Source organism: Onychostruthus taczanowskii, unplaced genomic scaffold (genome assembly GCF_017590055.1).
Source record: "Onychostruthus taczanowskii isolate IOZ18803 unplaced genomic scaffold, ASM1759005v1 scaffold4, whole genome shotgun sequence".
In the NCBI taxonomy this organism is placed as follows: Eukaryota; Metazoa; Chordata; class Aves; order Passeriformes; family Passeridae; genus Onychostruthus; species Onychostruthus taczanowskii.
The window spans coordinates 21863820-21890242 of NW_024501459.1; the positions used below are offsets into that span (position 1 = coordinate 21863820).

The following is a 26423-nucleotide window of genomic DNA, read 5'->3' on the forward strand; positions in this document are numbered from 1 at the left end:
GGGCCAAAACATTAGAATCTCTGAAAAAAATGGTTTCAAGTGTTAGGACTAGCTTTGATTTATACTTCTCTGTGTAATGAGCACAGGCAGACATTTATGATCTGGAATCTGAAGTTTAACTTATACGGCTGCTGTGGGATCTGTCCTGCATTTTAAATGGTCATAGTACTTCATTTTGTGCCTGTGAATTCATATGTATGTGCATTAATTTTAAGACAAACTGCATTAACATCTGTTCTAGATCTGTTTTATAGTTGTCTTAGAAGTGAACTAAGATTTGTGTAAGTGTAAAATAAACTTACAGAGGTTTTGAGAGCTACTGAAATGTTTGTACATGATCATACTCTGCCCTCCTTGGTTGTGTCAAAACTGAAGTGGGAACTTCTGCTCTATTTTCTGGTTCTTGGATGTGTCTGGAGCATGCTCCTGTTCCTTTTGTCACACCAAATGAAACATGGGTGTTCTACAAGTTCACCATTTCTGACTTTGCACTGGAGGAAAGACCAGAATGCACTGTGGTGTGTGATGTATGTCTGTGTGCAAGAGAAGTGGTCCCTTTGGCTAGAACCTTGTTTTAGAATTTGTGTTTCTCCCAGCATTTGCAGATTGGAGACAATTGCCCTGGTCACCTTCTTATCATGCAACTAACAAGGAGCTTATGATAAATATGTTATGACCTTGATGTGCTGGGCTGGAAACAAGGGTGATGTGAGTCTATCTTGCCTTTTCCAGTTATTTGACTAGTGCTAAAATTTCTGGGTGTTTTATAACAGCTGTATGGGCCAAAGCCCTGTGTCCCTCCCTTCTCTTGAAGGAAGAGTTTGCAGACGATGTGTGCAGAAGTGCCTGGTGCTTTTTATCTCACCTGTGTAAGAATGGGCAGGCTCAGGCCTGGGTTGAAACCTGGGAATTGGGACCTCTCCTGTTCATTCTCCTGCCTCACAAACATTACTTGTGTGTTCCCTTCTGGCATCTAGCCTTTGCAGGGAGGGGAAAGTCTTCCTGCATTGTCACAGGGTGAAGAATTCTGCAGGTATATTCATGGAACATCTTGATTGTAGCTGTTTTTTAAAAAACAAATGCAATGTCAACAAAAAAAAAAAAAAAAAAAAAAAAAAAAAAAAAAACCCAAAAAAAAAAAAAAAAAAAAAAAACCCCAAACAAACAAAACAACAAAAAAACCCAAAAAACAAAAAACCCCAAACCAACCAAAAACCCAAACAAAACAACACCCCACAGTTAAAAAATGGAAATGCCTGGGCTGGGTGCCCACCTTGGCAGTTTACACAATCTGCTTTGGATTTCAGGGTTGAATTTCCTGAGCAAGGCCAAAGATGTGGGGCAGGTAGGAAGAGGCTTTCTTTCCCACTAGTTCCAACTGGATCAGGATATAATGCTGAGCATACGATGCAGCAGGATGCAGATGTACTTGATGCAGCATGGCTGCCTCAGTCTGCTTTATGTTCAGTGGCAGATACAGCTGAGAAGTTGAGTGCTGCTTGAGCTTTCCAAATTAAAAAGAAAGCTCTTGAGCATCAAAATTGGATTTGAGAGACTGGCAGGCAGGACACCTTGTTTCTGAATAAAAAGGAAGCTCTGATCACCAAGCCTTTTACGACTGTTCATGAGTGTGTTAATGGGCAGTTCTGATTCATTGTGAGCTAATTCGAAAATTGCATCAAGTTGGGTGAGAATTTGCCTGTAGTAGGATTTTGTAGCCCCAAGGGCTGGCTCTTGTATGTTCATTATCTTTAATCTGAGGAAGAGCTTGAAAGGCTGGCCTTTTCCATTTAGCATTATTGATGTTAAGTACGATGTACCTCTCCAATTGGTTTGTATGAACAGGAAAATCTCTACTAAGCAGTGGAGAGAAAAAAAAAAAGATTTTGCAAAATAAAGGCCGTCTGAAGTTTTAGTTTTGACATAAATGCTCCCCTGCCAGAGCAATCTGGCTCCTAGCTAGACCATTGCCCAGAAAAGACCTTTCATTCTTCCACACTTACTACTGTTCGACATAATACAGTGGAAACATTTTGCATTCATGAGGAGCTCAAGTGGCAGCTTGAAAGGAAGCATTTACTTTTTAGATACAAAGTATCCTAATTCTTCATCTCTTCCTCCGCGCTAAAACGAGGATGTGCTTTCGGCTTGTGCAAGTGTGTCCCGCGCAGCTGTGTTCTTGTTAGCACATCCTGACTCCCAGATAGAGGGGTGGCGGGCTGGCCCGGGTGAGGAATGGGCACAGCAGGGGTTGCTCGTGTTCTCTGCTCTTTAGCAGGTTTTCAGGTGTGACTGGAGCTACAGCGGGTATTTGCTGGTGTTTCTGGTCAGGTTGAGTCTTGCAATCTTGGCCTGTTCCTGTCTTTTCTTCCTTAAGTGTGTGGTTCTTGGTGGATGTGGTCACTGATGGATTTTCAGCTTTTGATAAGATTCATAGATCCAGGGATCTGCTAATTGCAGGCTCCAAATTAGGCTTTTCTTTCAGCCGGGATGGTCAGGGCAGCTCTGTCGTGGGATTGCTGTTACTTGTAGGTGTCACGCTTTGTCTTGCACACAATCCAGGTACCACCAGAGTCGCTTCCCTCCCAGGCAGCTGCCAGCTGTCATCAGTTGCACAGCTGGAACAGCTGGGGCTGCCCTGGCGTGGAAGTATGATTGACAAGACCGAGGAGCTTGTCTGTGTGAAACCTCACTTAGGATGTTGGGGTTTCTTGGTGTATATTAAAATACAGTGTATTTATCTCCTCTGGTTATGCAGGACTCTGCTACCCCTCTGTCACATTTAGCTGAAATCGTCCAAGGAGGTTCAGCAGTTGTGCAAAAAGGAAGGGGAATGTGTGTGCATGCACAAGTCTCATTTCTTCAGAGAAACTCTCCCTCTCATCCAAACAGCCTTATTTAATAGAGAAGTTTCCTTTAAGTGAGCCCAATTGTTTTGGCTGACTACTTTGGCTGTAATCTTTGAAATTATTGACTATGTTAAGTCATGATAATTAGCTCTGACTATTAACCTCCCACAGAGCTGATTACAGGGATAGGGGTGATGAGGAAGTTTTTTATTTTTCTTAGTGCTATTGTTTCAGTCTGTTTGCAGAGTAAACACAACGAGTGTGGCAGTTGATTATGCTGCAGACCATCTCTCAAAGCAGAGGAGACAGATTGACTTCGTTGTCAAATGAGAAAACCTGAGTTTTAGAAAAAAACGTTCTGGAAAGATGTTGGGAAGGCTCTAGGTCTATGCACCTGTGCCATTCCAACCATCCCCACTGCTTACTTACTGAGTTGTTGTTTCTAGAGCATTTATCCCCTTTGCTGTGGCTTCTCCCCTGACAATCAGATATGCACCTCTGAGAGAGGGGCACTCTGGTCATTGCTCTAAGATCAACTTGACTAAGTTAGAGCAACAGAGATTGACTCCTCCCCTCCAGCGTTTTTACAGACAAGCACAGCCCAAGTCATAAAAGGTGTGTTTTAAAGGTATCTTGTTGTCTGACTGTAATGCTCATAAATCAGTTATGACTGTTGCATGGTGTGAGTGCTCCGAGAACAAAAGGCAGTTATTGATTTTAAGGGAAGATTGCTACAGGAGGAAGGGTGAGCGGGATTTTGTGCGCTGCAATGGGCAGCTGCCCATGCGGTGAAACAGCCCAGATTTAGCTGAAGGGGAGCTTTGTTGAGGAAAGGAGAATCCTTGCTTGGAATAATTGCCTCTGAGCCAGTGAGAATTGACTACTCCAGAGTGGAAACAGGCCTTCAGCTACCTCTGGCACAAACAGCAGGGCTGTTGCAAATCTGATTTGAGTTGCTAACAATAAGGGATTGAAAAGGCAGCAGACCTAGCAGGTGCCTCTGTATTTCCTTAGGCTCTTCATTTATGCTCAGCTACACTTGCTGAATCAAACCTGTAACAACACAAACATATATGTGAAAACAAGAGGGACAAAAATCTTCAGTAAAAGGCCAGGCAGAAGTGTTGTCAAAAACAAAAAAAAGCAAACAAAAAGGTAGTTTCCGAAATCCAGTTACTTTATATGAAAGGAAAATAGAACCGGTACTGTAATTTGCTGTATTTTCTGATATGAAGCTATGAAATGCTCTCTTCCCCCACAGAGGTCATAAAACTGTGCTCTGTGTACCAGATGGATTATTTTGTTTTTCATTAAATAAAGAAACTTGTAAACAGTGCTCTGTACCATAGAGATTATAATCTCCACCATCCCCCTCTTCTTCCTTAAGCACTGGAGCACTTTGCAGGTTGGGCTTGCAAACACAGTTCTGGTGATACCCCAGCCTTCTGCTGGTCACTGCAGCTTGGGAGCCAGGCAAGGCATGTTCCCAGCATCTGAGAGCATTTACTCTGTGGGTTCAGTTGTGCTTTTATCAAATCCTATTTCGGAAAACAAATAAAAGTCTTGTTTGCACAGTTTAAATGCCACTCTCTGTGCAACAGCAGCAGTTGGTTGGGTTAGATCTGTGGAGCTGGCACTGGTGCAGGTAAGGCAGAACAGAAAGAGGAGGCTGACTACTAAACTGGCTTTTATGTGGAAGATGGCAAAAAGTGTTTTATGAAGGTCACCAGGAGTAACTCCTAGTTTTAACAGTTAAGTTGGTATATTTAATTATACTACCATCTCTGCAACTTTCACATTTGTAAGTTGTAATGTGTTAAAAGTTTCGTCATAATTCTAAGTTGAGCCACAATTCTTGACAGTGCTCTTGTAACACCCATGAAGCAGCACACTCCTCACTCCACTATTTCCCTTGCCTAATATGTTTGCCTACTGTCTTATGTAATAGGCCTGCAACCTTTTTTTTTTCAATGCAGTTCTTTTATCAATAAATTTATTGAACAGTTTGCAAAAGCAAGTGCTATTATCTTCATTTATATTTCCATTATAGTGGAAATTTCAGCCGTAGCTGTTGTGCAGCAGCTTCTTATGCAGTGTACACAGGCACTGGTCAGTTTGTACCACTCTCAGGCTGGAGGAAACTGCTCTGGCTGCAAATGCCACTTACTGATGGTCTTGTGTGTGTTACCATGGGTTTATAATTAGATGTGGTGAGTGATAAAGTGTGCATTGAGACAAAAAAAAATATGTTTACTTCTGTTCCATCCACTGGACCTATTGCTCGTGATCTGTTACAAAAAACTTCTCTGAGATTACTGACAAGTTGCATTCTAAAAGCACAGAATAGCTTAATTTTAAGGTGTACCTACTTAATAAATACTGAACTATACTCTGTTTAGTTGAACCCTAGATTAGTATTAGATGCTTTTTCTTGTTTTTCATTCATGTCTTCTTATGTCAGTTAAATGTTGGATTTTTTTCCCTTATCAAGTGTACACATAGCAAGAATACTGGGGTAAAATATTCTTATATTGTTGCTTCATTTTTTTTCCAAATAGTTTAAAAATTTTTGTAGCTCTGTCTGTGTATTAGTTAAAATACATTTGAATTATTATCACAAGATCTGCACGCATTTGAATTTTTCTTAAAAACTGAAGATAGCTAATACTGATAAATATTTATGTCACCAAGTGTAACACAGAGATGCTTGCTTGATGTAATCATATAACTTTAATTTAGCTATTTGATGTTCTTTACCATGCCTTGTGAATAAAGTAGTCCCTTCTGGATCACAATTTTATTCTTCCTGTCTATGCAGTAACAAGCGACTTGTGGCCTTAGTGCCCAATGACACTTCATTCAACACCAGACGAGCCTACACCAGTGAAGATGAAGCCTGGAAGTCGTATTTGGAGAATCCCCTAACAGCAGCTACCAAGGCTATGATGAGCATAAATGGTGATGAGGACAGTGCTGCTGCTCTTGGCCTATTGTATGACTATTATAAAGTAGGTAATTCTGTCATTATCCCTCCCTGCTGCACTAGCAGGGACCACTCATGAGGCATCAAAAGAGCCAGTTTTCAAAGACAGAAGTCACTGCATCTTGTTTTCTCTCTAATGTTTCCATCATGCCCCCATTCTGTTATAGGAAGCCTGTCTGAAAGAGTTTTGATGTATTTAATTCTGGAGAGAAAGAAACAATCTCAGAATTCCCATATTAAATTTTATACCATGGTTGTTTTTTTTTTTTTTTTTTTTGAGCATAGTGTTCTTCCTTTGCAAGAACATTGGATGATACTTGAAATACTGAAGTGTAAAAGGGGAGGCCTTGTCCATCTGTACATTTGTCTGCTTTTCTGGTTCATTCCACACATGTTTTAGTTTGCTCTTTAACTGGGGTATCTCTCATCTGACAATTTCCCATGTTATTTTTGTTTGTATAATGATTGCAGTAGGCTGTATACAAACATACAGCGAGGGCCAGCCCTTGCACAGGCAGTTTGCAGGACAGAAATGAAGCTGGACAAAGCCAGAGATCTAAGTCAATTTACAGGAAAAGCACTGATGTAGTTTCAGTTTGTCATGTTCTAAACCCAGGGTTTAACTTACTATTTTGGTAACTTTTTTTTTTTTAAATATATATATTTCATAGTGTTTAAGTAAAGCTATGTTTGAGATTTTTGATGAAATCAGAGGAGAGTCCTAGAGAATGCATCTCTGTGTAATGCAAAAATGTCATTCTGAAACCCATGCTGACCCCTTGGTACTCTGCCTACAGAATCAGTGTTGTCTCCCAAGCACAACAGTATGAAATAGTGAAATGAGCAGTCTCCATTCCCCTGAAGTCAGCTATGGCTGCCTTGGACAGATTTCTGTGAAAGCCAGCATAGCAATGCCAGGTCCCCTTGTAATTAATGAAGCAGTAACAGGAATGGGAATTAAAAACCTGTGCTTTTAGTATTTATTAGCATAAATGCTTTTAATGAATGGACTCCTCTTTTTAATCTCTTTGCATTAATTGAGTGTTCAGGAGAAGGGGTTGTAGGGAAGATGCCATATACTGACTTTACGGTTAAATATTGTTTTAATTGTTTTGCTGATTGTATTCCTTGCTTTTGTGTGTTGTTGTCAGTAGAGAAAACTGTTCCCAGTGAGAAAGAAAAAAAGGTCCTTTTCTCTGCTTGACATAGTTACCACAGTGCCAGAGTCTGTGAAATTAATACGGATTGATAAAATTGAGGATGTGTATGGGTATCTGGAGTATTGGCTTCTGTCTTAGTAATACCTTTGTATGTAGCAGTTCATTAATCTGATGGATTTTAACAACAAAACCAGAAAATAGCCCTTTTCCTTCTCAAAACCACGTTCTAAAAGACATATCTGCTCCTTTTTCCAGGCAGTTGCTAAAGACTTGGGGTTCAGATGGAAGAAGGTGGGATTAACATCTCAAAACCATTTCCAGCATTCAGTGATATCTATTTTTGTCTTAGATAGGGATAAAATGATAACTCTTTTTGATACTCCCAAACACAAACTTAAAACTTAACCTCTATGCTGTAATGGGGAAGTGTAGAGGACTTCCAATGCACGAGACTCTTGAATTGTCCCTATTTATAATCTGGCTCCTTCATTCTGACATGCTGGATAACATTTTTTAATTACTTTGTCCAGTCAATAGGAATGATTTAAATTTAACGGTTTGGGTTTTGTTTTTTTTTTTAACTTTTCTTTTCCTTGTAGTGATATTTACCTAAACATAGAACATCATTCAGAGAAAAATATATAATCTTAAAAGGGGAACCAGCATATGTAAACTGTGGCTTTTATCCCAGTTCAAAAAATAAATGAAAGAAGTTCTTTAACCAGCAGGATGCTTAATAGGGAAAGGGGATGTCCCTAAAAGAAAGAGCGGCTCTGGATAGAACTCTTGACTGTGCTGCTGTCTTGCAGTTATTGTTGATGTTATCACTGGCTACTGGAGTGCACTGTAATACTGTTTTTCCTCTGAAGTCAGATATTTTTCCAACGTTTCTTTAAAATATTTAAAAGTAAAAAGCATGGCTTTAGCCCATTCTTAGTCTGTTCTTGCTCTTTAATACTGAGTTAATTGCTGGGATGGAGTGGATATGTCTTGTGCAAAATATAGATTAGAAGTTTGAGCTCCCAAATTAATGGCTCAGCAAGAAAAGAAAAATATGGTCATGGCGCAACTTTTCACTTGGTGATTTCATATCTGTGCTGGTGTCAGGACACTGGTGTGTAGGAATACAAGTCTTTAAAGTCACTTGGTGTCAATTCTGAGTCTGTCAAGGGGCCAGATTTGACTGGGTTTTTACCTCTGATAGCGTTTGATGCAATCAGCAAAGCAGAAGTAAGTGTTTCTGATGACATACCAGCATGCTCTGGCCTGTCCCCATACTAAGAAAGGGAAAGATCCACAAACTTTTTCAAAGTGTGAATCCTGCATTCTCCAAGCTTCTCTCTAACAGGAGGACTTACCTGGTTCTTAGGGTTTAATTGAAAAGCCTTTTCTGTCTGAGCTGAAATGGTCTCAGTGCAGAGCTCATCAAAGCATGGTATCTTCCTTCTTATCTTGTTTTATTCAGTGGAGAGTGTGTGTGTGTTTTTGGAATAATATGAGATTTGATTTTGAGATAGCTTGGCCTAGCTTGATATTCAAAAGATAGGACATAAAGAAGAGCACTTTGCTCCTAACTGGTGTGCTGAAGAACTGGAAAAGAAAACAATTCCTATGTTTTTTGTCTTTGGAAATTTTCTTTCTGTTCACAGTCTCCCAAAGAAAAACAGCTCCTGGCATCTGTGAACTAGACAACACTGATAGAGTTACATTTTTCTAGCTGTTGCAGTAGAGCAGTCTGAAGCTGCAAGTGCCTGACAGTTGCATTTACCTGACCCCATGCCTGGTGTTGTTCTCAGGTTCCCAGAGATAAAAGGCTGTTGTCTGTTAACAAAGTGAGTGATAATCAAGAAGACCAAGATAAAAGGTACAGTATTATTCAAAATCATACACCCAGCTACTGAAAGTGTTGATCGGTTGTGAACTGTGAGAGCCTCAGGGGTTTATGATTTTCTTTCAAAAGTTAAAAGAATGAAGGCTGTTTTGGGAAGCACATTTTACTCCTTTTTACTTTCAATTGATAAGAAAAAATGGATAGTATTCTCAAACATGCAGTTTGGGAGGTAGCTGAGAGTTTCACTCCTTGTTTGTGTTTGGTGGTGTTTTGCTGCTGCTGCTGAGATTAGTAAAATCAGATTATCTTGACAGTTGTTGACTTGGCTGTTTTTCTTTATTTTCCTGTTGTAGGGCAAAAAGTGAGTAGCTTGGCCTCAGTAATCTCATTTATAGAGTCCTATTTAACATAATTTAGGAACTGCCCAGCAAATAAAGTAACTCTTAAAGTCATTTGCCTAGAATGTTTTTCTCCTCTCAGATTTCAGCTTTTCTCTGTAGGCTAAAAGTTACTTGAGTCAAAGGAAGCTGCCTCCAACTATTAAGAGCTGCAGAAAAGAAAGAGTGTATATTTTTGTGGAAACAAAGGAGTTTTTACATACTGGAAGGTATCTCCATATAAAATTATGACAGAGATGAGCTATGCAAGGTTTGTTTCAATGTAGCTAATTTGTGACAGCCTTAGATGGTCTTCACTAGCTGTTCTTAAGGTGATTGTTTCAATAGGCAATTGTGTAAATTTACTGTTTCAAAATAGGCTACGAAATGTTTTTTGGACAGTTTTTCTTCTACGAACACCAGAGAAATTCCTGATGTTTGGTTCCTAAATTGAGTGTAATTGACAAATCTGGCTTCAGTGGAAAGCCAAGAGAGAGGAACTGGGCACTGGGTAGTGTCAGAGCATTTCTCCCGGGTTGAAAACAAAACAATGTTACGTCTACTAAAAGTTCTATGAGTTAACAATTTTGTGTCAGTGTAACTACTATCAGCAATCAGATTGCTTTCAACAGCAGCTGTGGGTAGATGTGGGAATGCTGCAGAGGTTACCTTGCAGCCACTATAGTTACTGATCTACTCTCCTACAATGGAATTCCTGGGCTTGCTCTTTTAGAGCAGCGTTGCTACCAGAGTTAAGCAAACAGTAGTGGCCTGTTAACAGTCTGAAAGAGCATGCCATCTGCATATGAATTTTGCTGTTGATATTCTGCCTATTTCATGTGCAAGATATCTACTGTGAGTAATCCATGCCCTGCCTTATTCTTGTGTCTAAAGGCTGTTGTACTGCTGAATTGATTTTGCATCCAAATTATACCCAGAATTTATTGTAACAAATAAAATCAAATGTATTATCTTTCCCCATTTGTTAAAGATGTTAAAGAGCTCTGCACCTCTCTGCTTGCCTCACAATTTCTTTTGCCTAATATTTGTTAATGTATTACTTCTTATGGCAGTGGCTTATCGGAATGGAACAATCTTCTTCCTTGACATCTAAGACCATTAAGCTATTTAAAGAGATTTCCTCTATCAGGACAGTTCATAATATTTTTTGGTTTTGTCTCACAGAAATTGTCTTAATACCACAGAAGCTCAGAATAACATAAGTGGGGGAGAGAACCGTGTGCAAGTCCTGAAGACAGTGCCAGTTAACCTTTCCTTGAACCAGGATCCTTTGGAGTCATCCAAAAGGGAATACAACACAAATGTGTCTGGGAGCTCAACACCCATCACAGGGTCTGCAGTGACTGTGGTTAAAGCAGAAGAATTCACCCCTGTTTTTATGACCCCACAAACACACTATGCAAGAGGAGAAAATGAGGAGCACCGAGGTGTTATCTTTGAACCATATGAAGTGTCCAACATTGCTCCCCACACAAATTATCTTAAAGATGATCAGCGCAGTACTCCTGACAGCACCTACAGTGACACCTTCAAAGATGGAGGAACAGAAGTAAGTTTTTCACCTCAAATTAGCATCTAAGAATGCAATAAAAAGCTGTAAACAAGATAAAGGTATTTGAGCTTGTAAACAAGATAAGGAGATTTGAATTGTCCACAAGAGCCATTAGAAGAATAGTGATGCTTGTTTCAACAAATTAATTTCTACTCCTTGCTGTGTTTCCATCAGTCTGTGCTCTGATTAAAGGGGAGCATCATGAGGCATTTCAGAAGACAATTTTAAAGATGTTATTGAAAATTCTGAGAATAATAAATACTGATTTTTTTTTTTTGTCTTTGGGGATATTGTGTCAAGTAGAAGATAGTTGTTATTCTGAAAGAAGATTTATTTACCATTAACAAGATCTGCCTTCAGAATAGTAAGAAATAGCTACTTTGTAACAGGGAAATTCTAGACGTCCTTTTGAAAATGCAAATGAGTAGCAACAGCCTCTGCTGCTGGATAAGCCCAAGCAATTTATTCAGAAGCTGTTTGTTGCACTAAGCTCTATTCTGCAACACAAGCAAGTGAGAAAAAGTAGCAAAATTAGACTAATAGAGGGGAACAGAGAATTTAACAGACAAGGAACAACTGCGTGTGTATGTACAGGAACGAGGAGGAAAAAAGGCAAGGAGAGCTCCTTCTAACTATTTTACAGTTATGCTACAGTCAAAGTAATTTTACAGTCAGGTAAAGTATGGTGAGTACCCTCTGGCTGCTTTTGCCTGCTGCAGAATAAGGCAAACAAGCTGGAATTGTAGAAAGGTGAAGACAATTTAAAGCTGACAGTACCTCTGAAAATAATTAGAGATATTAGATGGTAAAGCTCCCCTAGGGTTTTTCTCCTCCCAACTCTACAAAATTGTAAACATAACAAAAGTACAAGGCAAGCTACATTAGGGCTGAACTGTCCTGATTTAGTATATGAGAAATTTACTGTGTGTTTGTGTATTATAGAAAAGTACATTGTCTCCATGAGCAACACAGATCCAGGATGTCTGGAGGTGAAATCCGTTTTCAGATATAGAACACATGTAGGTCAACTAAATGAATAAATAATGAAGAAATCTAGCTTCCCATTGTAAAATCAGTAGGATCAAACCTTGAATTAGAAACACTGCTCTGCATTATCAAGTAATATTAGTTTGGCAGTTTTTATGTCACTGGTAAATGGTTCTTATGCTACCATACTCATGGCTTTCCCTGGAGTGCTGTAGCAGAGTGATTCCATTCTATTGGTTTGTTCTGGGATATGCTGCTGAATGGTTCCCAAACAGTCCATCTGCCCTGTGCAGAGAGCTGTCAAACATGCAAACTTGTTAAATTTGGACATAAAAAAGAACTTTACATCTATACGTTGGCTTTGCATCCCAAATTCTGTGTTATAGTAACTTTGTTACATGTTTTTGTAATATATTGTTACATGTTTTTAAAATGATTGGTTAATAATAGGGTGCAGTACTTGCCATCTAGGATTTCTGTGCAGTCTGCGGAGACAGAATCCGTTCAAATCCGCTTGCCAAAAGTGGATGGAGTGGTTTTCTAAGTGCACTCACTCCTCTCCATCTTCCCTTCCCCTATTAATTCTACAAGGGAGACTGGACAATTAACTTTATGACCCCTGCCATAGTTGTTAGGGGAGATGTGTGCCACTGTTTTGGTGGCCTTCTAGCCCCAAGTGTTCACATGCATGTGACATGGGAGCAGTCAGAGCTTTGCCACCCTGCTGCAGCCTCACTCAGCACTGAGCCTGTCCCTTTGCTGCCCAAACCCCAGGATGTGCTTAGCCTGGCTGTGCTCTGGCTGCTCCTCCAGCCACTGTTGTGTAGGTGCAGCTGGATGGAGCAGGTGTGGGGAAACGATAAGGTAAAATGTCAAAACATAACGAAAGAAACTTAGGGAAAGTTAGTGTTTAGAAGTGTGAAGGCAGTTGTTCTTACTAATTTTCATAAGTGCTTGCAAAGTATTTCCTAAGTACTGGTGAGAATGACTGGATTTGGATTTGTTCTAATACTTACTCAGTTTTCAAACACATTATAAATACAAATTTAGGAATGGTTTCAAAGCATTTATGAAGTGACTTAGTTGTGTTGTACTGAAGGAGTGCTGAGTTTTTATAGATCCCTCTAGTAGTGGACACTGGTCAATTGCTTGCTGTGTTCTTTGGTTACAGTTTTAACAATTACAAATACCCTGTTCTCATCTCTTTAATTTTTATTTTTGTTTAGCTGTGCTTAGTTTGTTTGCTCTTTATAGTATAAACAAATTCTTTGAGGTTAGGTAAGTAAATTGTATGTTTTTTACAATGTCAATCTCTAACCTTCATATAAAATGTGACTAGCTTATTAATATCCACTCCAGTTTTTAGGTATTTTGAGTTTTAAATGGTTGATGTTTTTTCTGAGTTATCTTTAAATAAACATAGCTGCACTTTTGTTGGTATTTGCATTTTGATTTTATCAAACAGTATTTAATTGGTCTTATTTTTCAGAAGTATCGGAGTGTGTCAGTGGGGGCTGAAGAATATATTTATGAACAAACAAGGTATGGCATAAGCTTTGCAGCATGTTGACTGGCATCAGGCAGGAATGTATTGAGGAGCAGCTGCCTGTGCCCACTTCCCACCCTTCCTTTCTTCCCCCTGGGGTACCTGCAGGGTTCCCTTGATGCTGCCAAGCATCATTCTCCCTGTACTCTCCGGCTCATGTTAGCTCTTGGATCTGACCGGTTTATATCTTCATCTGTTGCCTTCCCTCAGCATTGCTTTAAACTCATAATTCCTCTGAAGCTCCCCTGCCCAAGATATTCAAGATGAAATCTGTTGAGAAATTGGTTTCCCAGGTAAAAGAGTATAGCTTTGACAACCAGATCATGAAAAATCTTTTCAGGATGGCAGAATGCACAAGTCAAATGTCCAGGACAGTTGAAAAGATTCAAGAAAAAGCTTCAAAAATTAAAGTTTGAAAAGACTACTGTTCTGCCTAAGCACAGAAGGATGTGCATGTAGCATGGGCAAACACTGCAGGGTCCCTTTATCTAGGAAAGACTGTAATCACTAAAGATTTTAAACTGATGCTTTATGTCATACTTGTGAATGGTTCTGTTTATATCTGAGAGATTACTCTCACTTTAGAATCAGGAACATGCCTGCATAGTTTTAGTGGATTAGGCATATGGCTCTGACTGTGCTGAAGGTTCCTTACAGCTTGATATTTTTTCTGAAGAATGTTAAAACAATCATTAACTGCAGTGAGCTCAGAACGGTATCATTATATAGACAGAAGATATGAAACTGATATTTAGCAAAGGCTAGTCACTCACTATACTGAATATCTGTAAAATTGAATCCTGAAGCATTGGTATTGTTAACAATTCTCACACATTTAGGTCTTTCATGCTACGGCCCAGGTTACATTAAGAATGAAACCTCTGAATGCACATTAAGAAAACTCCCAGGAAAGATGTATTTAGTTTACCTGGAAGTGGAAGGCTCAGAAATGAGAATTTCAGATTGAAAAAAGAAGTGGTGAATATGCAAGTAACTGGAAGCTTGCTAGCAGATCTCTTTGTGACTACACAGGGGTTTAGTTGAGACTCGTGGTGAGGTTCATAATAGTATTATAATAATTGAGTGACTGCAATAAGTTTTAAGAGTGAGAGTAATTCTCCTGCTATAGGACATGGTTTTCTTGCCAACTGGAAACAAGAAGAGAAAACTGAAATGGTACTACACAGAGGCTCCAAAATTGGCCAAGTGCAATGTGTCTGGGATTTACATTTTTTGACTGAAACATGCAGAATGCCAAGGAACAGAAGACCAGCCCGTGGCAGACTGTAGGCAATTCTGTTAAGACATTGTGTGTGTCTGACTTTGATCATTCTAAGCTCTTCTCAGCACATATCCCTGTTAGTTCTTCTGTCTGATGTGAGGTTTTGAGGCACATCTCCCAGGACATTCAGTGTGCTTTGATGTGTGTCATGAAGTGGTCTTGAACACAAAATCTGCAGTCCCTACGTGTGATGCTAAATCAAGGCTGTGCCCCTACCTCTAATGGGTGGTCCATCTGTAGGACAAGTGGTGCAGCAGGATGGATGCTGGTTCTGCAGCACTGGTGGTATAGCTCTAATCCACTCAGACGGGTCCACACTTGCTAGTGTTGGCAGTGCCTCTGTTCCCCTTGCACACAGGACAGGGGGCTGTGCCAGCACACACCACAGCAGAGGGCACAGCAGTGCCTTTGTGCTGCCTTCCTGCTGTGTGCAAGAGCCTTCATGGTGGCAGCAGCTGCCTTGTGTGGAAGCACCAGTGCTGCCATCGCTGGTTGGGTAGGTATAGACGAGTGTTTGCTTGTTACCTTAGTTTTGGTTTGACTTGTAACTTTTAAGCAACTAGAAAAATGACTGGATTTCAATTTATAAGCTGAGAAGGAATAATAAGTTGTCTTCATTTGATTGAATGATTGCAACTAAACTGAATAATTGATACTGAGCTGTCTGAAGCTCCTTTTGGATGGAAAGACTGGATCTGTTGTTTTTTTCCTACCTTCTCTTTGAGTGGGGATTTAAATGTAATTATTAGTTACATGTTTTGTTGTGGTTTTTTTTTTCCCATTGGATAGTTAAAATGTCTTTTGTTTTCCGTTTATTTCTATATTGCTATGGCAGTACTATGATGATCTAGAGTATTTGCTTGAATTAGAAAGTTAGGGACACACTGTTGTTTTGGACTAATGTATTCCTCCTGTTGATTCTGCTCTGGCACTGCTTAAATACTTTGCTGAGTTAGAACCTTTGTGAAAATGCTTCCACTGTATCTTCAGTTCAGAAGGACTTTGCATGAAGGTTCCTGTGCAGTTTGAATTTTTTTTTTTTTTTACAAAATCAACATTATTTTAATGCAAGAGAATGTGAGGAGCTTCAGGCATAATTTTTATTGGATTATTGTTCAAGCCCATTATTGGAGGTGGTGGCTGAAGAGGCTCAGTGAGAATTGTTTCCAGCTAACAGTTCACTAGTTAATGGAGCCTTAACTTTTCATGGTTTGAGAAGTGCTTTGAAGTTGGAAAGTTCTTCTGTGAAGGAAGGTCTTTTTAAGATCTAAAATTTCAACACAACAGCTAACTGTTTTTCCCTGACATTTTTCTAAAGGGAGGTTACTTGATTGAAGATAAAGCTAAATGTAGGCACTTCATTCAGTGTGGCTAATTTTGAAAAGAAAGCTTATAAAAATGTTGATTTGCATGTAAACAAATGAACTTACTGTCCATTCTCTTTGTGTTCCTTGTTTGAACTGTGCTGAAAGTAGCAGCTGGACTTTCCATTCTCTGTGTCCATCTTTTGTAACATGTTTTATTCTGGTTGGGTTTTTAAAAAACCTATTTTATTTATCTTTCTGCAACTTTCTTCTAAGTTTAAATATCTGTGGAGTTGATGATTTCCTGCAAATCATACTGAATTCCCTCTTGGTAATTGACACTCTCATTGTGAGGTATGCAGTCTCCTAATTCATAATGGTTCCTTTCAGAGATAGTACAGATCTAGCCTTTGATCCAATAAACTTACAGTCCAGATAGTTTTACGCTTGACTGCGGGATCTGATGAAGTCAAAAAAAGAAAATTGCAATTTTAAATTGCCATGTGACAGTTTCCTGGAATTTTGTTATTAGCGTCTTATTCTTTACTCAATGCAATAATTACATAATAAAAGAGAAAAGGGGAAAGTGATATGGATTTTGTGGGTGTTTCTCTCCTTGTCTTTTCAGCAGCACTTTTCAATATACACTAGAAGCTACCAAGTCTCTGCGTCAAAAGCAAGGGGAAGGACCCATGACCTACTTGAACAAGGGACAGTTCTACGCCATCACCCTGAGTGAGACGGGTGACAACAAATGCTTCCGACATCCCATCAGCAAAGTCAGGGTATAGTCCCATTTCTTTCCTAGGTGGGAATGTAGCTCTGCAGATAGATATGGTTGTGGTTGATTAGCTTTTAATTTAATTTTTTTCTCACTGGAGCATTTAATCAGCTGCTTTCCGGTGCATTTCAGAGAAAACATGAAGAGTTGAATCCATCCTTTGTGACATAAATTTTAAATAATTTTCATTTCATAAGTGTGAGATTTCACTTGACATTCATCCAGAAGTGTAACAAAATTAATTGTTTGCATCTTAGATTCTGTGCGTAGAACTGTAGCTTGTGTATTCAGCAACATCTACCTGGTGAATGGGCCTCCTGATTTCCTTGGTAATGTTTCTGAGTTCATAAATCCTAACCCAGTAACCTTGGAATGAACAATGAGCCCTGTAAATTTTACCCTGAAGCTGGCAGTGCTGTATATGTATGAGGCTGCAAAAATGTTTCCATCCAAATACATGAAGCTCTCTAAAAATGTTGTGACTTTAGTCAAAGGAACCAATGAAAGTCAATGTGAATAGTGAAGCAGACAACAACCTATATATTTCTATCATACGTGAAGTTTAGAGAGACTCTTCCTAAACAGAGGCAATGATTTGGAATCCTGAATTAGCAGTTAATTTTTAGCCTGGTTTCCTTAGGACATTAAGCTGTTGCCTGAATCCAAAGTAAGACATCTCTGTTGCTGAACAATTTCTTTCCCTGCCACCCATTCCTTCCCATTTGTGGTTCCAGCTCTAGCACTTGTAGAGCTGAAACAGGAGTCAGAAGGTCACTGGTCTGACTGAAAACCAGTCCTCATGTACCTGGTTCAGTGCACTACCACATGAGTTTTGAAGCCGTGGAAGCAGAAGGGTGGAAATTATAAAGGAGAGGTGAGATTGCATCCTTCTGGAGGATGTAGTTGACAGAAGATTGTGAAACTGTGTGCAACTTTCACAATCATGTTCTGTTTGTCAGGGCTCTCCTCAAGTGGCTGTTGAATTTATTGCCAATTCCATCCAAAGCTAACAGAGGGGCAAGAGGTTTTGAAGGTATTAAACTTCTACAAGTTCCCTGTAAGTGGTTCATAAAAACATTAGTGGTGTCCTTGGTGGAAAAGCTAGTCTGCACGACCAGTTGTGGTTAGTGCATCAGCTGGCCAGCCACACACACCTGGTGCCACCCAGTACATACAGGCACAACCCAGGACTCCTCCACAGTGTGTACTGCCTCGTGTCCATGGAGAGGAAGATGTGGTGATGGTGTTCACCTTTTATAGGTGGAATGCAGAAGGTCACAGAGTGCATGCAGGGTTGTGTGGTGGTTTGTGGAGGGATGCAGATGATGAATCAATTGTAATCTACCTCCTTGGCTTATAAAGCAGCTTGATAGTGATTTTTTTTTGTGCTTAGTGTCTCAGGGTCAAAATAAAACAGAATATTTAAAAGTGAAGGGGTTTTTCCTCTGGTTTATTTTCACTTGATTTTAATTGTATGATCATTCTTCCATTGTTTTGTACTGTTTTGCTTGCCTACAGCAGGGCTTATTCAAAAAGCCTATATTGCTTGTGTAAAATATTGCATAAAATTCAATCTGTTTCCTTTGAATCATAATTTAACAAAATGAATTCAGAATGTGAATTGAAAACCTTAGCAAAAATCAGTAAATAGTTACACTGAATTTGTCATTAAACACATATATATATATATATATACAAGAGTCCTGCTCCCAAAAAGTGCATTTATGCACTGAATTTGTCATTAAACACATATATATATATATACACAAGAGTCCTGCTCCCAAAAAGTGTATTTATATATACTAAATTGAAAATATCTTTCCTTTAACCAATGAAGGTGACTGTTTAAAACTAAGAATATGATTAATTTTTATTTGGACTGTCAGTAACATAATCCTGGGCCTTGCATTATTTTACAACTGCATTTCTTTTGTCCTGAGTCTTTAAGTACACTGTAGTACTGGACTGATTAAAACCCAATCTTCTACAACCAAAGTACTGTGAGAGTGGCTGGATCAGAATTAGAGACATATGGATATTTTAATTTTTGTGTTCCTGACTATTAATTATTTTGGTGTTGTTTTTCATAGAGTGTGGTCATGGTTGTTTTCAGTGAGGATAAAAACAGAGATGAACAGCTGAAATATTGGAAGTACTGGCATTCCCGGCAGCACACAGCTAAACAGAGAGTCCTTGACATTGGTGAGTGTAAGAACATCTCCAGATGTTTCAGGGAAGATTTCAGATATGGAAAGCTCTGGTGCCTTGCACGGGAATATGGTGGGATATATTGACAATGGCTTCTTGGCTTGTACCAGAGTTTTTAGCAATGGCTCATTCCTGCTAGGACTATGGGGTCTATGGAGCTGGGTAGGGACCATGCAGAAAGAATGTTTTTCAGTATTTACACAGAAGAGCTGCCCCTTGCCATGTGTGTTTAGTGGTGTACCTCCTTCTGGGAAATCAAGGTCTGCACCTCCTCAGGTGTGGCAGAGTGTCTGTTCCCTTTATTTTTTCAAAGGGTGATCCAGTCTTTGATCCTGCAACAGTTATGTTAGCCAATTGATGTGGAATTGCAGCCTGAGAGTGCAGATGTCATCATTGTGGTGACTGCAAAGGAGCGTGCAGGATTCCTACACCCCTAGGGTTTGAGTCTTGTCAGTGTCAGCACTGAGGGAGAGGCAAACTGGTGTGCTATCCTGAGAGACCTGTTTACCGTTCATCCCATCTAAAGTGTTTACTAGCCCATTTCAGCCCCAGCTGTCCTATCTGCATGCTCGGGAGATTTCAGCGGAGGAAGAACACGTACTTGCTGCCAAGGAGCCTGAAACTGTAGTCAGTGGCAGTGTCTAGACATCAAGCGTTTCTCCCCTCCCACGTGCAGTTTACACATGCACCCATCTGCACGGATTCCAGTCAAAGGAGTCGGCAAGACCAAAGCAGACAAAGTCTATCTTGTTTTGACCGCCTGAGGGAACCAAACCATTGAATGGCAGGAATGAGAGGGGGCAGAGAGGGGGGCTAAACCAAAGCAGGGTTACTTTATAGAACACTGAGACACTTCAGGGGCGATTGAACTGGGTGATCAGGGAAGCTGTCCCCAAGCGGTCCTAATCACTGTGCTGCCTGTAGATTTTCAAATGCTGCAGTTTCCACTGAGGCCTGGTGTTATTTAAGGTCAAGTGTATTTTGTCCAAGCAGCTGTTCCAGAATGTCCTTTCTACCTCTTATCACCATTATTCTGTCTGAACTGTTTCATTAACTTCGTTCTTTTTCCCCTTGCCCCCGTTTTCTCTTCTTGCCCGTTCGGGTACCTAACTCAGTAAAACTGCTACCCCAGAACAAATTACTTTTATCATGACACCTTAAAAGAAGAAATAAGCCACGTCACAGCTTTTTCTGAAGGCTGCCTGTTTTTTTTTTTTATGCTAGTCCCTACAAGCTTGTGGTAGTAGTGCTCATACCTTTGAAAAGTATGTGCTGAGCAGCTCGCTGCACTGTAGTGCTAGCACCCTCTGACTCCACTGCACTTGTGGTGTCCTGGCACATTTCAGTTGCCTTACCCCAACAAGTTAACTTATTATACGTATTCTGAAAAATAGTGCTCTGCAAAGTAAGTGCTGTGCATGAGCTGCGTGTTTACCTGTGTTAAAGTGAATGTCTTTTAATTTTCCATTAGTTTGAGGTGAAATAGCTCTGCGCTGACTTTTGAGGCACTTTTGAATACTGAGGTGTGTATTCTTTATTTGCACTGCAAACATGAGCAAAGCACAGTGTAGTAAGACTTACTGATATAGCCCTTTTTGTCAGATATAAGAGCTGTAAGAGCATGGTTCACCTCAGTTTTCAGAAAAAAAAAAAAGACCTAAATGTTGCTCAGTAGAGTTTTCTTGAGAACAACTGAAATATAGCCTTTGCTCTTACAAGTATGGTATTTCTGAAGTACATTACATTTTCTTTGGCACGGCTAACTGGCTAATTAGGCCAGAATGGCTCCCAAGTATCAAGCTGCACTTAGCAAAATCTTCTAGTTTTATCATCAAATAATCTACCTGAGCAACTTAATCCAAATTTGAAGTTGGCCCTGCTTGAACTGATAACCTCCAGGGGTCCCTTCCATGCAAAATTATTTTGAATGACTCTATGAAGATTTCCCTTTACGGTAAAAATTCAGATCCCTGAAGGGATCACTTGGAGTTAATGTCCAGGTCCTGTGTAGTAAGAAAAGAAAATTAAGTGTCCAAAACTCTACATGACCTGTTCCACAGGTGTTGCTCTTATTTTAATTTGATGTTTGTAGCATGTTTAACATCTGTGAATCCTTTCTAATTGTTTATAAATGTACTTTTAATCTAGAGCATGATGTGGTCCTTAGCAGACAGAGGATCAAATTAATTTGGGATGCTCCAGTTCCAGCTGTTTAGATCTCACACAGACATGGGGACTATGCTTGTGCTGCTTTCCATTGTGGCAGGGATCTGTCTGTCTGCTTTCTGGCCCGCAGTTATATTCTGGACATCAGAGGAAATAATGGCTTGCTCCTTCACTCCAGACACACAGGGGTCACTGCTTTAATTTGTTTTGTGTACTGGCTGGTGCACCTCCTGGGAGGAAGGATGCTTCAGTGGATTAGGTGCAGTGACAGGTCTGAAGATGTGTTGATATTAATAAAGATAAGCATGTACTTACATGTATTCAAGTCCTTAGTGCTTGAGGAATAAAGCTGAGGGCTTGACACTTATTAAGCAAGAAGGTAAGGTATTTTCCAAAATTTAGGCTATGTACTGTAATGGATTTTTCTGAAGAAGGAGTAAGGTGCATATTTACTTTTTGTAGGAGGAATAAGGGGGCAGGGGGAAAACAACTTTATTTTCACAGTGCTGTGATACTGGGTCACTAACTTTTTCTTTTAAAATAATTTCAAATAAAGAATACAATACTTAATCACAGTGGATATTGATTATTTAAAATAAGTACAATAATTTGACATACTAGAACAGGTTCAAATATGAAGAGTAGGTGTGGAAGCTTTGTGCTCCATAGAAACTTGCCCTTGTTTTTTTCAGGATAGTTTGTATTATTTATGTGCACAATACAAAAGTACGCAATGACATGTAATGCATGATTAATGTTTAACATAAAAAATGTGCCATTGTTTAATATGCAATTTATGTAACAAAAGAGGAAATAATTCCTGTGCAGCCATTTTTTGCTTATTGAGCATGCTGATTTTCTCTTTCTGGTAACTCACAGCAGGAGAAGAGGAAAAGTTGTAGTCACTCTAACAGCTTTCAAATATTCTGAGGTGTAAATGGTTTCTTAATCAACGGAGGATCCTTCTTTAATTGCCTGTAAATTGAGGGGAATAGGATGCACTTCTCCTTTTTAACAGTGTCACATAGACACTCCATGAGATTTGTGTATAGCAATTAAAGGAGAGGCATGTGTTGAGAGAAGGGAAGGGTTGGTGGGATGTGAGGTTCTGACAGCCTTTTAAGACAAGAAAACAGGTGTCTTTACCAGACATCTTGTTCATGTCTTTCCAAAGTGCACCTACACAGCACGCCCATATGCAGCAGTCAGTTGCACGAGGCACTTTCTGGTGAATCATAAATTTAAGAGGTGGGTGGATGTGTGCACATGCATATTAAACTACTTATGTGTCTTCTAGTTCCTCTCATTTGCATCCCCACACTGAATTTAGATAGTGAAGCAAATGACTTCAGTTAAAAAGGAGATCTGCGTTCAAAGTGGGAATGAAAAGCCTGCCTGCCCTCTCAAACACTTTGTTAATTTGCTACATCACCAAATATCTCGTGCTGTTCCTGTGGTCTAAAGTGATTCTTTTTTACTGTATCCAAAATCATTCGTGTGTCCCAGGAACACAATTTTACTTGCCCAGTGAGATGCCAGCATTCTTGTGTTTCAAATGAGAGAAAAGTATACTGATTGCCAGTCTCAAACATGAAATAATTCTTCTTGTAGCAACGTTTTTTGTTATAAATTATGCTAAAGTAGTTATTATCTAAAATTTATTTTTTAGAGACCAACAGTTTAGGCAAAGGGAATGAACACTGGAATCATTTGTGTGTCACACAGAATACAAAAACATCCTCTTTCTATAACTGGTTAAAAGCTAAGAATCAGCATGTTTCTGAAGCACAGATTTGGGCAAACTTTAGATCAGGAGTGTAATCTCAGCCCTCTAGCACTGAGTCCAATTACAACCCTCGAGGAATTCTTAGGAAATGTTTGTCCCAGAGAGAGTTATTCCATTAGTGTGAACGATCTGGAAGTTCCTTTAATCAAGCAGCTATTACCTGGTATCTCTCTTAATCTGTCATCAAAAGGAATAAAAGGTGTTAAACTGTCCAGCAAAGTGAGAGAAAAGCAGTGCTTGTTCCTCTTGTTAATTATGAAGAGGACTTGGGAGTTGTCTGTTTGACATAGTTTTCCAGCCTTACTGTTTTGGGGGGGTGTAAGTAAACTTTTAAATCTTCCTTCCTTTTGCTTTGCATTCCTTCCAAGATGCTAGTTTATTGATGATAATAATAACAGCACGTGGGGAAGAAGTGAGAAGAAGGTGCAGAGTTTGTAGTCAGACAAATTAATTTTTTTTTCTTTTTCATTTGCTGTTTTAGTGGTGCACATACTTTGGAAAAAGGATCTTTGTGGTTTTGGTTCTTTGTGGGGGATTTGTCATGGTTTCGATTTTTGTGGGGGTTTTAATTTTGTTTTTAATAATATATAAATATTAATCCAGCTTCCAGTGCCGTAATTCCTGGGAAAGTTGGAATGCACACTGATGATTTCCTCCAGTCATAGCTCTTAGACTTTTAGAAAGCTTCTTTAGGATTTACTATGTCTTTTCTTAATATAAAGGTTTGAACAGTCCCTTTAAATGCTTCAGTAGTTTTCAGTTAATTTTCCAGTTTTGGTCATTCCTTGGCCAAGCTAATGAATGCACTGACTCATTGCCAGTAGAGTCACACTCCTTTTCGAGAGCCAACAATATTTTGCAAGAACATTAGCTAGTGATATACTATGCATAAGACTCAGGTTGCATTATATTACCTCTTTGCAATTAAGATTATTCATAATTAACTGTAAACAATACAAGAGGTGGTTTTGATGCACTAGACAACACAGCTTAAGAGGCAAAAAATCACTGACTTGTAAAACAGTTCAATTTTTTTCATGACTCTTGTTTTTTTTTCTTACAGCTGATTACAAGGAGAGTTTTAATACCATTGGGAATATTGAAGAAATTGCATTCAATGCTGTGTCCTTTACTTGGGATGTCAATGAGGAGGCAAAGGTGAGGAAAAGCCATGCAGACGGCATCCCTTTATAAGCACCATCCATCGTTAGGCACCGTTCCACTTCTCTCCTTTCTGACCAATAAGAGGGCTTGTTGGTAGGTGCCCAGCCTGAGAAACAGTGAAAGATTATTTTCGTATTTGCAAAGCCAGGTGTAAGACACAAGCTGAGTCTTTTCTTTCTCCAAGTTGTCAAGTTTCATTCTGCACTCTAAGCATCTCCCATAATCCATATTCTGTAAGTTAGACTATGCCTTCCCTTGTGTTGGTGCCATTATTTTTTTTTTTATATTGTTACACAGACCATTTTGCAATTTGGAATTAATGTATTTTTGAGGACTGAGCCTTTTTTTTAACTTTTTTTTTTTTTAATGGTCGAGTACCCTCAGGCATGGGGTTTTCCTTCAGGAATGTGACTCTTAAGTAGACCTATAAACCAGGACAGCAGAACACCTTAACTAGTTTCTTACAGATAAGGTTGTACAAAGGCTGTCAGAGTGCTTCAACTGCATGGACTAGTGTGGGAGAAATGAAAAACTGCCGGTAATTATAAGAAGAAGTTGGCCCCCGGAAAGCAAACAAGGGAAATAGGCTGTGTAAAATGAGTGGGGGTAATGCAGTACTCTTGGGGATGTAGAGTTAATAAACAGCAAACACTGAGCTCAGCAAACTCCTGATACTGTTTTCATGTTGAACACAAAATGTCCAGTTTTTAAGTAGAGCTGTGATTCTTTCAAATACAAAGACCTCTTCATGCACAATTGCCCGCTGCATTTCCAGCATTAGAGAGGCTGCATCCTCAGAGTGAGTCCTCTGAGAACTTGTATTGAACACGGAGTGGTAGCAATAACACTGACTGTCCTGACTGGAGGTGCTGTTTATAGTAACAGGGATTTTAATCTCTGATGCGCATCTTAAAAGAAAAGACAATAGTTCTGAAAATCACACAGCTCTTTTAAAAGCAGGCCTTGATAAACAGAGTTGTACTTGTCCCAGTTGCTAATGGTGCTGTATTTACTCATGCAGTGATTACATTTTCACCGCCCCAGATATTTCCCTATTATGTGTTTCCATTTCAAAAATACAGCAGTAGGTTGTCCTCTGTAGTCACAACAGGCGACTGTTGTGTGTGCGTGATCACTGCAAGCAAATACCATTTTGGGATCTCCAACACAGCAGTCTTCTTCGAGGACCTTTACAGAAGCACTACCAGGGCTAGAACGTGGCAGTCTTGTTCCAGGGCTGGCAGTTCTCTAAGACATTTGCATTTGCAGCCCCAAGCCAGACTCAGCAAGGCACCCGTGTTGATTTAGGAACAAGGAAGTCACATCCATTAATGTCAAGTATTAACCATGGACGTTTTTTTCTAATCTCACACCATTCACCTGGCTCTTGCCTTGGGTGCCAGAACATTATGAACACAACTTTTGCAATGATCACTGGAAACAAAACAAGCTAAAATTTTAAAATAAAGACTCCTTCTGGATTAAAAAAGTGCTAGGAGTGAGATTTAAGCTGCTTGTATTTCTGCAGGAAATAGTGATTAAAATGCAAATTGGCTTATGCATATTTATTTTGGGGTATTAAATATCTGATCTTTTAGGAGCTTGAACTGTAAATATATTGATAAAAGAGGATTCATAAAGTGCTTTAGTGTTTGGCTATCAGGTATAAATCAGATTGTACGTGAAAGCTTATCACCTTGTCTGCACTACAGTGTTTCCCTCCCCACACACAAGTATGTGTACATGCTTGCTCCTGTTGGAAAGTGTTACAATAACTGGTTGCACTGGGTCTGGGGATTCCCATAGGATGGCCCTGAGGTGTTGGAAAGCTGTGGGTTCTGAGGCACGTCACTGAAGGCTGTTTTTTCTCCAGCAATTACCTCATCCTTGGAAGATGAAGAATTTCAAGGCATAATTACAGACTCCCTTTTCCTAAGCTTTTTGAATGATGATCTTTCAACTGCCTCCATTGTTTCGGTTCAGTATTATTTTCCATTTTCACCACAATTTCAAGATTAAAACTTAACCCCTTCAGAGGCACAAAAGCCTTTTTTTTCCCCAAGTCAGACTATCACACAACAGTTCTTTTCAGGGCCTCTGAGTTGGGATGTGATGAAGCACTCTACTGGCCCTGGAAGAAGCAAAGAAAAACTTCTTGTTGGAAGTATACTGGGGAGTGATGTGGGAAATGAAACAGAAGTAGTAGAAATCACCTAACCAAATCTGCCTCTCCCTGCTGTGAAACTAAATCCCACATTTAGAAGATCTATCTTGAGCATCAGTTTTCTCACTTTCCTACTCCACCTGGATGGCAGCTAATTTAAAGCCATATTTCTTCTCATTTGAAGTCAGACTTTTCCTCTCTCACACAGACAGAGCAGGCCTTCCCCTCGCAGCCCTTCAGGAAGAAGGTGTAAGAGAATGGG

At 39.6% G+C, this 26423-nt stretch overlaps 1 protein-coding gene across 1 annotated transcript in view; it reads left to right on the forward strand.

Annotated features, from left to right (window-relative positions):
* The first annotated feature begins 1814 nt into the window (after nt 1–1814).
* GRHL2 (grainyhead like transcription factor 2) overlaps nt 1815–26423 on the forward strand; it is a 51983-nt gene continuing 27374 nt past the window's right edge. Inside the window, exons 1-8 of the mRNA XM_041412548.1 lie at nt 1815–1831; nt 5668–5857; nt 8789–8856; nt 10386–10770; nt 13250–13302; nt 16521–16677; nt 18764–18875; nt 23897–23991. Of these exons, the coding sequence (XP_041268482.1) occupies nt 1815–1831; nt 5668–5857; nt 8789–8856; nt 10386–10770; nt 13250–13302; nt 16521–16677; nt 18764–18875; nt 23897–23991 (1077 nt within the window). The remainder of the gene's footprint in view (nt 1832–5667; nt 5858–8788; nt 8857–10385; nt 10771–13249; nt 13303–16520; nt 16678–18763; nt 18876–23896; nt 23992–26423) is intronic.